Source organism: Vanacampus margaritifer, chromosome 20 (genome assembly GCF_051991255.1).
Source record: "Vanacampus margaritifer isolate UIUO_Vmar chromosome 20, RoL_Vmar_1.0, whole genome shotgun sequence".
In the NCBI taxonomy this organism is placed as follows: domain Eukaryota; kingdom Metazoa; phylum Chordata; class Actinopteri; order Syngnathiformes; family Syngnathidae; genus Vanacampus; species Vanacampus margaritifer.
Window position 1 is genome coordinate 14,170,361 of NC_135451.1, and position 12,264 is coordinate 14,182,624.

General features: G+C 40.6%; 1 protein-coding gene across 2 annotated transcripts in view; it reads left to right on the forward strand.

The window, feature by feature from the left end:
- Positions 1-12,264, forward strand: part of prex2 (phosphatidylinositol-3,4,5-trisphosphate-dependent Rac exchange factor 2) — a 47,486-nt gene that overhangs the window by 12,103 nt on the left and 23,119 nt on the right. For both annotated transcript variants that reach the window (XM_077554129.1, XM_077554130.1), the window contains exons 6-19: positions 418-579; positions 2,196-2,329; positions 3,102-3,205; positions 4,741-4,890; positions 4,987-5,128; positions 6,892-6,992; positions 7,963-8,066; positions 8,144-8,193; positions 10,103-10,178; positions 10,273-10,345; positions 11,121-11,263; positions 11,349-11,441; positions 11,509-11,657; positions 12,125-12,210. In XM_077554129.1, coding sequence (XP_077410255.1) covers positions 418-579; positions 2,196-2,329; positions 3,102-3,205; positions 4,741-4,890; positions 4,987-5,128; positions 6,892-6,992; positions 7,963-8,066; positions 8,144-8,193; positions 10,103-10,178; positions 10,273-10,345; positions 11,121-11,263; positions 11,349-11,441; positions 11,509-11,657; positions 12,125-12,210 — 1,567 coding nt within the window. The remainder of the gene's footprint in view (positions 1-417; positions 580-2,195; positions 2,330-3,101; positions 3,206-4,740; positions 4,891-4,986; positions 5,129-6,891; positions 6,993-7,962; positions 8,067-8,143; positions 8,194-10,102; positions 10,179-10,272; positions 10,346-11,120; positions 11,264-11,348; positions 11,442-11,508; positions 11,658-12,124; positions 12,211-12,264) is intronic.

The window sequence follows — 12,264 nt, forward strand, 5'->3', positions numbered from 1 at the left end:
TCAAAAATGATAAAAAATACAATTAAAGAAATGCAATGCAATCAAACTCCTTGCACTGACTTTGTTGTATTTTTCCCACAAATAAGATATTTAATTTATTTATTATTGATTATTATTACATAAAATTAAAAAAATATACAATTAATTAAATAAAATCTACCAAAAATAAATGTTAAATAAAAAAAATAAAAATAAAATTACCTAGAAATATAATACATTTCTATTAATACAATAAAATTATTAACTACAAATAAAATGTGCATGTAAGTTAAATAATAAATTTACTAAAAACAAAATCCAATTATTCATTCAAAAATAATAATAATTAAAAAAAGCAAAAATACAATTAAATACAATATTTATATATATATACAATGCAATCAACCTCCCTCAACTGACATTGTCGTATTTTTCCAGGAGCTGCTTAAGCGGACGCCGAAGAAGCACGAGGACTACGCGCTGGTGCAGGAGTCGCTGCGGGTGATGAAGGCCGTGTGCTCCGGCATCAACGAAGCCAAGCGGCAGATGGAGAAACTGGAGCTGCTGGAAGAGTGGCAGTCGCACATCGAGGGCTGGGAGGTGTGTTTCAAAGACGCCGATCGTCATATTCCGCCTCGGGCTCTTTTAATAATAAGGTCAGGCTGTCTGCGCCGAACAGTGGGGGTAAGTGTACAACAAAAAGGGGTCGCGTAAAGATCCTCGAGAAGTTTGGCGTCTTCACAAAAGACTCCGTTGTTTATGTATTTGTGTATGCTGCTGCTCTGTAGTCACGGCGGTCACTTCCACCCGTCTTTTCGGGTGCTCATTGCAAGACATTTGATCAAATTTTGTGCTAAATGCAAAAAACCCACCGTTCTGTCATTCCCGATTTGTCACCCACCCCTCGGCTTGTTTTCTTCTGGCTGGTTAAAAGTAAAGGAAATGAGAAATGAGGCTAAATGATGCTTTAAAGGTCTGCTTTGCTTTTATGATGGAAGGAATGAAGGTGACATCAAAATAACTAAACAGCTGTTGGAGCGCTTGACAGGGCGCTCATTAAACACTTGCTTTTTAAAGAAAAGAAAAATGATGGTCCTTCGTGGCTGGGCACTTTTTTTGTATCACATATACAGTGGATAGGAAAAGTCTACACACCCGTGTGTTCAAAGGCCTGATTTTTGCGATGCAAAGCACAAACCAGGAAATGTCTGGGAAAACTTTTTTTTTTAAACAAATACAGTATATTTTTCTTTTTAAAGTATGTATTTTATTTTTAGATTACACTTTTTAAATGTTTTTGTTCATTGTTAAAAATATATTTTTAACTGATTTCATTTTTGAAATTACTTTTTTAAACTTAGATTTGTTTAAATATTCTTTTTGTTGAATTACTTTTAAAAAAGTTATAATTTTAATAATTAGATAGTAAAGCAATATTTTTTTTGCATCGTATTCATTTGTAAAAAAATAAATAAAAAACTTTAAAATTTATAACTGACATAGTATAATATATTTTTCTTGAAATGTATTTATTTTTTAAATTTAAGACTTTAATTTTACAATTTTACTTCTTGTTTTTAATTATTATTATTTTTTTTACTTTTTCCAAAAAAAATGCCCAGCTATTTTTTTTTAACCTATTAAAAAATACATTTAAAGGTCACTAAGCAATTTCCACTTTGTTTTAAACAACCAATTATGGTTTCATTGACCTATAAAGGACTAAACACGGAGCAAGAACATGTATTATGGCATGCCGATGCTAATTTGAGCGGTGTGTGTGAAAGACACATTCAAGGGAGCGTCTGGTGCTGCAAAATGACTTGAACATCTGCTCGGGCTCCTTGGATGTTTAAAAAGGTCCTGAAAGAGCAATGGAATGTCAAAAGACTTGCGTGGCGGTAGAGTTATTTTTAGCTGCGAGGGGGCCAATCAAACATGGCACGCCAACTCCTCCGAGAACAGGCAAGGTGAGGGAAAAGACGTTTTCTTTGCACCATATAACACACACACACACACACACAGGATGTTATTCTATGGACGCCTTTAGAAGAGGAAGCGGGGTGTGTGTTTTTTTTTTTTTTCCCCCTCGCACCCCTGAGAGATTGGACCGGAAAGGCCGGGCTTTTGTAATCTCCTCGCTTCCCCATGTGAGAATATTCAATAATGTGCTTCATTCAAACGTCTCTTTAATGTGCGTATGTGTGTGTTGTCAGGGTTCCAACATTACCGACACGTGCACGGAGATGCTCATGCACGGCGTCCTGCTGAAGATCTCCGCCGGGAACGTACAAGAGAGGATCTTCTTCCTGTTTGACAAGCTCCTGGTCTACTGCAAGAAGAAAAACAGGTGGCTCGCCTCGAGTTGTTCGGGCTCTTTTGTCTCCTCTTGTTTGTGTTATTTACTCCTTTAGTCATTTTTTTTTTTTGGTGGGAATACTGTTTTCAAGGTCTTAAAAAGTTTGTGAAAGGCTGCTTTAAAAGTATCCAGAATTAACTTAATTTCTTTTTTTTTAGGGTGTGCGGCGAGGGGGGTTAGGGGGGGTGCGCCAACTCAATGGCTAAAAAGATTCAATAAAGACTGCTGTAAAAATACATTAAAGGCTTTTTTAAGAGTATATATAGGAAACAAAAGTTTGGCTTTGTATGCGGGGAAGTGGGGGAGGGGGGGGGCTGGTCTGCCATCCCCAAATTGAGATTTTTTGGGGGAGGTTTTGCAAGCTTTTGGGGGTATATGGGTGCATAGGAGGAGTTCGTCGAGATGATAATAATAAAATTATCTAAAAAAAAAAAAAAAAGGCTTTTTGTGTGAATTTGTGCATAGGAGAGGGGGTGCGCCAAATCTGTCGGGACGTAGAAAGGGGTACGCGGCTTAAAAAGTTTGCGAAAGGCTTTATTTTGGCTTTTTTTGTGGGGATGCACAGGAAGTGGTGCGGGCTGCAACCTTGTCAGGATCATGATTAGCAGGTTGGAAAGTTTGAGAAAAAGTTAAAGAGTTGAGAGAAAAATTCTGAAAACACTTTGTTTTGGGTGTGTGTTCGGAGGACAGGGGTGCGCCATTTCATGCTGTTTTCATGCTATCTCTTGTATCCACACAAACCCACCATTTCTTTCTTTCGAAGACGTTTGAAAAACAGCAAAACAACCACAGAGGCACCCCGTTACCTGTTCAGAGGCAGAATCAACACTGAAGTGATGGAAGTGGAAAATGTGGACGATGGCACGGGTGAGTCATGCACACTTTGTTTTCCAGAACAGCCTTTTTCTTCCGTAACTGGTTTCAAATTTTAATTGAGAAATTACTCAATTTAATTTAATTTAAGTACGTTAGTTTGTGCTATTCAACAAGAAGGCAAAGTGAGTGAGGGAACATGAAGACTGCTACGTGCTAGCGCTAACTGGTTAGCTGCTGCTCTCCTTGTCACTTGTTCACAAAAGGTTGTGTTTTGTGTGTTTATATTTGACTCTTTTTACATGACTTTAGTCACTTAACGCTGCTGATTTTTATTTTGGTAGGTTTCTATGAGGGATGGGCGGTTTATGTGGTGGACGGTATTAATTTGGACGATTGTATAACTAACAGAAAGAAGGCACAGTGAGTGAGGGAACATGTAGCCTGCTACGTGTTAGCGCTAACTGGTTAGCTGCTGCTCTCCTTGACACTTGTTCACAAAAGATTGTGTTTAGGGTGATATATTAGATTTTTTTTTTTTGCTTTTTACATAACTTTAGTGGCTGATTTATTTTTGGTAGGTTTCTAGGAAGGGTGGGCAGTTTATGAGGTAGATAGTATTCATTTGACCTACTGTATAACTTTCAACTAATCATAGAATCGAGTCAATCGACCAATCGTGATACTGCTTGTTGAGGATGTCTTGTCTACATCTGTGTGAAAGTGGCTTCAAGCATTTCAGTTGTAATTGTGGCCTGTTAGTATGCACGTCTCGTGTCGAACCCCTGCCGGGAGAATGCTAGGTGCTAGGCTAACTTGCTATGCATCAGTTATTAGCTGCTACTGGCTAGTTTGCGCTGCTAAACACATGCCAAACTCCTCAAGTCACTAATCTCTAGCTGAAAAGATTATGTAAATTTTATTAAATTTTTTTTTTTTAAAGAATTGTTTTATTGTTATAAACCTTCCACATGACACAATATTTTGCTAACAGTACTTGTTGCCTTCTCCATGTCCTTAAGTGGTCCTGCTGGTCGCTTGTGTCTCTTGGCTGTACGCATCCCCCTGATTATCGCTTTTATTTTAGTGGAAGCCGCCATTTCCTGAACCCTCCGCACACTCGCTCTCTATCGGGGTGTGTTTGCTGAGTGATGGACGCAGCGGAGACTGCATAAACACGGCAGGCAGGTGGCGGCCCGTGGGTGTCCTGCCAACACCACAGGCGGGATATTGCCTTCACATGTCCGACAAGTGAATTACGGCTTGGGTTTCTATATAATGAAGACTTATTTTTTTTCTCTCCCCCAAGCTTACACTTGCTGCCTGGGGTTGAGAAAATGCCCTTGAGGTATTTTCAAAATAACGGCAGACACATGGTGATGATGATTGGCATGGTTTGCTGTTGCTTGGATGGACCACACATGTAACAGCAGATCCAAATAAAGACCCGTGTTTACAAAACGTTGGTCTATAACCAGTTCTTTCCAACAAAAATGACACTTCCTGCACTATTTTCACTTTTTTTTTTTTTTTAAAGTGATAATCCGATTGTTGACCCTGTCACGGGAACTGAATGTCCCCCATTGCAGCCGACTACCACAGCTCCGGCAACATCGTCAACAACGGCTGGAAGATCCACAACACGGCCAAGAACAAGTGGTTCGTGTGCATGGCCAAGACGGCCGAGGAGAAGCACGAGTGGCTCGAGGCTATCATGAAAGAGCGCGAACGTCGCAAGAGTACGTCACAACATCCCACACCAAACCCAAAGAGGGATAGTCAATTGTCCCGATACTTTTTGCCCACAGTGTGTGTGTGTGTGTGTGTGTCCGTAGGTCTGACCCTGGGCATGGAGCAGGACACGTGGCTGATGGTGTCCGAGAAGGGGGAGAAGCTCTACCAGCTCATGAGCAAAGGGCACCTCATCAAGGACCGCAAACGCAAGCTCAGCACTTTCCCAAAGTGCTTCCTGGGGAGGTGAGATTCCCCAAATGTGTTCTTGTTTTAAGTTATCAATGGGGAAAATTGTCAAATATCACAAAACAAAGGACTCAAATAAACAACACTAGTCATCAGAGGCCTAAATTGAACACAAACAGAAAGGTGTCCTTTTACCACAAAAGCTTGGTCATAATGGGCCATAATTGGCCTTTGGGCAAAAAAGTAGTTTATTCATTAACAGGTCTGATGGAACAAAAACACGAAAGTATGTCTTTCGTCAGGATGTAAACACCTACTAACATAACAACAGCTAGCGTCGAAAGCTAACGAAAGAATCTACCGGTACATCTTTACTCATCCAGGTGTTAGCATTAGCAACCTAGCAAGCTATTACTAGCTTCGGCATGCATTCTTCCCACGGCGTTCCTGCTGCGGCGTGTCTGCGAGGAGAGCAACCAAAGCAGATCGCGGTCACTGGTCGCTGCTCATTCCCAAACCGCCATGCCGTGTAAACTCAGCCACAACTATGTTCTTCCCTCCGCCGCACGCTTTTAAAAATAACAACGGTGTTATTGTAGCGCCGTCGCTATTACCGGTCACCACTGCTGACGTGAAGTACACGAGAACACGGGAAAATGAGAGTGGGAATTTATCTTGTTTTAAATAACCTCACACATGTGAAAATATGTCGCGCTATTACAAAGGTTTCCTTAATTGCAAAAGGTAGAGATTTTTACGTTTCTTGTGTTGAACATTTTACGGTTTTATGGTTTAGCTCTTCCGCTTTTACTTTGGTAAGTTTCTGCTTCCCATTTTGATTCGTTATTGCTTCCAATGTCCTACTTTTTGTCGTGAAATAGACTTTTATTTGATTCTTCTGTAAGTCCAGAGAAAAATCTTGACTGCTACATTAGCCTCTGACGCTAGCCGGTAAATGGTTAACAACTATATGCTAGTCATTTGTCATTTTCAGGTAGCGGTTTTTATGTGTTGTGTTTGAGCATTTTACATCACGCTTTTATTTTGGTAGTTTGTACTTACATAATTCTTTTTAGTCAGTTTTAACTTTATGGACAAAATGATCATGTGGATGTTCTCTGACTCTTGTTATGTTTGGCAAGAAGATGCTCTGAGCACCGGTAAAGATGACTTCTTTTGGTAGTTCATCCATATCTTCTGTTTGATAAAAAAGAACAAAGAAGTGAAGAAGTAGACAGCTACGTTAGCTTAGCCACCGGCTTGTGAGCTTCCATACAGTATGCTTGTCATTATCTTTTATTTTGGTACATTTGTACTTCCTGTTTTTTTTCCCCCCCCAAATGACCTATTATTGATCTGAAACTTTTATGGACCAAATACTTATTTTGATGTTCTGTGACTGGTGGATCTGTAGATTGCTACGTTAGCTTCACATGCTATCTGGTAGCTACCCTCCACCCACTTGTTCCATTTATGTGCCTGTCTTAAGGCCATGAGAACTTTTCAGCATTTTAACTTCACGGTTTACAATTGGACACGATTATGGAGTCTTATTTTCCCCTGGCGGTGTGTCGCAGAGACGTCAAGGCCGAGTGCTTGGGAAGAGTGCGATGTTTGTTTGGCTTGTGTGGTCAGACGAGGAACGACAAGGATGTAATCACAGCAGAAATGAAGCCATCAGATTAGCTGCTGTGTTTGCCGTTCTGCCACTTGTGTTGTTTCCTCGTTGCACTTGTGATATTTTCACTTCGAAGCAATCAAAACGCCTTCATAGTTTTCAAGTGACGACTTTATGTATTTAATTCTGTATTTCTTTCCAGTGAATTTGTATCCTGGCTGATGGAAATCGGCGAGACGGGCAACCCAGAGGAGGGCGTCCACCTCGGTCAGGCCCTGCTGGAGAATGGAATCATCCACCACGGTCGGTCACCGCAGCTTCTACCCCTCGTTAGCTTCGTTAGCCTGGCCTAAATCATAAGTCCTCATTCAGTGCTGCTTCTCGTCAGTATCACGAACAGATGGACACCAGTCACATAATCAGTCATTTGTTGACAAAAGTTGCTTTCTATCAGGCTCTATGATGCAAAACAGGTGGTAAAAACTCAAATAATTACAACCAGCAGCCTTAGCAAGTGGAAGCTAAAGAATTAGCAACTACCGCGAGAATCTAGAATATCAGTCTACATCTTCTCTCAGTGGTCGCTCTTGTCAATCTTCTCAATCACATAAATGTCAGATCAAAGATGCACATTACACATTCTACCAAGCAGAAGCAGGAAGTGGAAAACTTACCAAAATAAAACTTTTAACCAAACCAATTGTTTGGCAACTAACAAATCAGCGACTAGCTTAAACATTTTCACCAGAAGTTTTTAATAATTTGCACATGCTACTGACACTAACCTACTGTAACTAGCATGCTACAATTGACTTTTTTACTAGCAGCTAACAAAACAAAGAAGCACAAACTTACTCGAATTAAGCCGGTATGTCAAGCAAGTGAATTGCAGCTAGCGCGAGAAGATGTCACATGTGTTCATGTTGCTCCTTTTGGTTCCTCCCCGAGTTCCAGTCGGTGCTCGAGCAGCAGAGTTTTGGCCCCATTTAACGAGGCGTTAAATGGATGGATTCTTTCTGTCGGGGATTATTATGAGCATTCATCTCCTTTAGCTGCGATGGTTTAGTGGCACACTTCCTGTGTGTTTAGCTCATGAAGCTTAAGATGCTCTTCAGTAGGTTTCTTCACGGTCCAAAAAAACTCTTAAACGCTCAGCGGCCCTTTATTGCTTCCACGGAGCAAAATAAGATAAAAGCGTGTGGAAAACAACAGAATATCCTTCTATAAAAATGTCTTCTTTCTCTATTTTTTTTTTGGGGGGGGGGGGTGTTAGTCACCGACAAGCACCAGTTCAAACCCGAGCCCGTCTTGTACCGCTTCCGCTACGACGACGGCACCTACCACCCCAGGAGCGACATGCACGACGTCATATCCAAGGTAACCTGTCAGGCAACCGAAAATAGTTTGACGAGAATGCAGGAGTTTTTTAAAAAGATTTTTCCTCTCTTTCTCAGGGTGTTCGCCTCTTCTGTCGGCTTCACAGTCTCTTCACTCCTGTCATAAGGTGAGCTCTTCTCCTAGTTCTAGTTAGACCTCGAGTAGCAGCTTTTTTTTTTTGGCCCCTTTTTTGGAGAGTCTTAAAAACTGATAACTTTTTTTTACCATCACTTTCCGTACCGATTAACATTAGCAATGACCTTAGCATATCAACAGGATTAGAATGCTGACATTAGCCCTGATAAGCATCCCAATGTTAGCATTTAGCATATAGCACTCCTGTCATCAAGTGAGTCATTTAGATTACCGTATCTATGCACATTAGCAATATTTTAGCCAAAAGTATGTTAATTAAGTCTGATTAAGCCATTTAAGCCTGTTTGTGTCAATTTTTCGCCCTGTTTTGGCGCATGGGAAAGCTGCATTTTTAAATAAAACAACCCCCCCCCTACAACCACCCCTGCTTAATTATGCGGTGAATTTCGGTGCATTGCGCCAACATTTGAGGAGAACGGAAATTGGTATTCGAGTAGCAGCATTTTGGCCCATTCTTTTCTGAGAAGTCTCTTAAAAGAGAATTACAATAATCCAGCCTAGGGGTCATAAAAACAAGCATGTCTGATCGGCATCTTTTTGCCAGATCTCCATAAGAAAATGACCAGATTTATTCTTTGCCTTTGTCCCACTCCTCAACCAAAACGTCACAAGAATCGGTTCAGTTGTTTTTGGGCCCATCCTGCTGCCTAACAAACAAACAGCTATGATAACAGACTTTCTCTTTGCACAGCAAGTTCTAAACGACCTCCTTTCCCCCACGTTGCCAGCCTCGGCCTGCTGTTTCCTCATGCTGGACATATGGGTGCTCACCAGACCGCAGTTTGCCCCCCCATTTGTCACTGCTGACAGCCTCTCCCATTCAGCGGGGGGGGGGGGGGGGGGGGCACGGTGCCTCCTCCTGTATGCTTTTGGCTCGCTTGTCCCAGACACATACAGTTACATAACACAATGTTACATTGTAGAGGAAGCAACAAACTCCTCAGTCAGTCCGCCAGTGTGGTGCAAAGTCATAGCAGTTGTGCTGGATTTTCCCGGGGGGGGGGGGGCTGTAACTTGGCCCTTTTGCCCCCCCCCCCCTTTTTTTTTTTTTAAGGACGCCCCCATTTTCATGGGAAAGTCACGGCTCTGTTTGTGTCTCTGGCAAAGTAAGTGTGCAACACTCTGAGAAACAGCAACACAGAGATGAGGAGGGGAAGGGGGTGTGACGGGGGGGGACGGGACCCCAGGGACCAAACACTGCTGGGGCCCTCGCTCGCTCACATTGGAATGTTGTTTTCCTGTCGCCAATTGTCCAGAACGCGGACTCATTTACCACCCGTTTGTTACATTACTTCTACTTTTGTCCTTTATTATCTCCATTTTATAGCATTAGTTATGTAGTGAAGTAAAAGCAGGAGGTAATGACTACAGATTTTTTATTTTTTTTTTTAATAAATGTACAACAATAAAAAGGAAAAAATAATGTAGTAAAATTTCAGTATACTGCGCATAAAATAGATAGATATAATAATACTTCTTTATTTAAAAAATATTTTTTATATTCTCTTTGGATGCAGTCAAAAACAAAACAAAAAAACACCAAGGAAATAATGTAGGCAATATACATACTAAATGACCATTTAAAAACATGTTTTGCATGTTCTTTTTTTTTGTATAGCAGTTTCACAGTATGTAAATGTTTTATGCCTAACGTTCAAATTACCATTTGCTTTCAATAATTATGAATAAATCAATATAACTAATATACAGTGTGTAACTAATTCAAAAATATTGCCATTAAGTAAAATATAATTATACTTTATAAATAGATTTTATGTTGTACTTCAAAAATGATAAAAGATATGTAATCACATTTCCTGTGTACATTTGCTTTAAGTTGCGAATATTTACAGTTCTATGCTCCCTTCATCCATGCCCAGGGACAAGGATTACCATTTGAGGACGTACAAATCGGTCGTGATGGCCAACAAGCTTATTGACTGGCTTATAGCACAGGTACAAATCTCAAAAGGTCTTGGGTCAGTCTTTTAGCAGAACTAGAAGGTACCAGAATACCAGATAAAGATGTCTGCTGTTGTTTTCCTTGCAGGGTGACTGCAGAACAAGAGAGGAGGCGCTGATTTTGGGAGTTGAGCTATGTGACAATGGATTTATGCATCATGGTAAATAAAGCACTTCTTTAGCTTTTAGCACGACTGTTAGCATATCATGTTAGCTTATAGTACTACCTTAGCGTAACATTAGCAATATATTATCTGTTTAGCACTATTCAATCTGCACTTAGCTTAACTATCTACAATAGCATCCCAGTTTTATCCTATAGCATATATTAGCAAAATATTAGCCGTTTCCATAAGTACTACAGTTTTTCTGAACATTATTATTAGCACGCTGATGCTAGTTAAGCCCTTAGCTTAACTATTTACAATAGCATCCCAGTTTTATCCTATAGCATATATTAGCAAAATGTTAGCCCTTTCCATAAGTACTACAGTTTTTCTGAACATTATTATTAGCACGCTGATGCTACTTAGCCCTTAGCTTAACTATCTACAATAGCATCCCAGTTTTATCCTATAGCATATATTAGCAAAATGTTAGCCATTTCCATAAGTACTAGTTTTTCTGAACATTATTATTAGCACGCTGATGCTACTTAGCCCTTATCTTAAGTATCTACAATAGCATCCCAAGTTTATCCTATAGTATATATTAGCAAAATGTTAGCCGTTTCCATAAGTACTACAGTTTTTCTGAACATTATTATTAGCACGCTGATGCTACTTAGCCCTTAGCTTAACTATTTTCAATAGCATCCCAAGTTTATCCTATAGCATATATTAGCAAAATGTTAGCCTTTTCCGTAAGTACTACAGTTTCTCTGAATATTAGCGTCCCGGTGTTAGCATTTAGCATGTAGCATCGTGCTTTCTTCAGTGCTGGAGAAGAGCGAATTCAAGGACGAGCCATTGCTGTTTCGCTTCTTCGCCGACGAGGAGATGGAGGGCTCCAACACCAAACACAAGCCGCTGAAGCATGACCTGAAAATAGTGGAGAACGTCATCTCCAAGTGTCTCTTGGTGAGCGCTTCCTGACTCCCCGCCGTTTGGCTTTGTTGGTTCGAGGCCTAATGACACTGAGCGACCGAGCGTTTTGCTCCCTCAGATAAGACCCAGCGACGGAGGCTATGGATTCACCCTGGAGGAGAGGAACAGGCTACCCATCATCAAGTCGGTGGAGAAGGGTTCTCCTGCTGAGGTGAGTGCACAAATAATGCCAGTTTGTAATGTTCAAACTCAACATGGCGGCTGTGTGTGCATCTAAGATGGCCGGTCTGGAGGTGGGGAAGAAGTTGTTTGCCATCAATGGAGATCTGGTGTTCCTCAGGCCTTTCTCGGAGGTGGAGTTTCTTCTCAGGCATTGTTTTCACAGCAAAGGGCCGCTTCGGGTCCTGGTCAGCACCAAGCCTAGAGAGTATGTCGCCGTTATTTTGCTTTTTTAAATTTTGTATCATTATAATTTTTGTATTATTATTATTATTTATTTTATTTTTTTTGCTTTGTCTTAACTCTTTGACTGCCAGACGTTTTCAGAAAAGGGATGCCGTGGGTGCCAGCCGATTTTAAGCATTTTGACTGATCTTTCAAGGTCCATAGAAAATTATGTGTTTGGACTATGGAAACACACATACTACCAAAAAAAGATTGGACTCTCATCTTTCATCAGAAAAAAAAAGTTTGTTTCTACCTTATTCCGTTTTTCAGTAATCCACAATAGAAAATGGTTAGTTTCACCTCTGTTTTGAAACAAACGTCTTTTAACGTCTTTGGCACTCCTCCATAGATTTTACTTAACGTTATTTAACGTTTTTGGCAGTCAAAGAGTTAGTGTATAAAAATAATTAAAAACACATTTTCCATTTCAATTGTTTCTAATTCCAGGACTGTAAAGATTCCCGACTCGGTGGACGGTTTGGGCTTCCAGATCCGCGGTTTCGGCCCCTCCGTAGTTCACGCCGTCGGAAGAGGTAAAAGGACGCGTCGTGGCGTTATGACAGCACAGTTGCGAAGCAGCTGTTGCC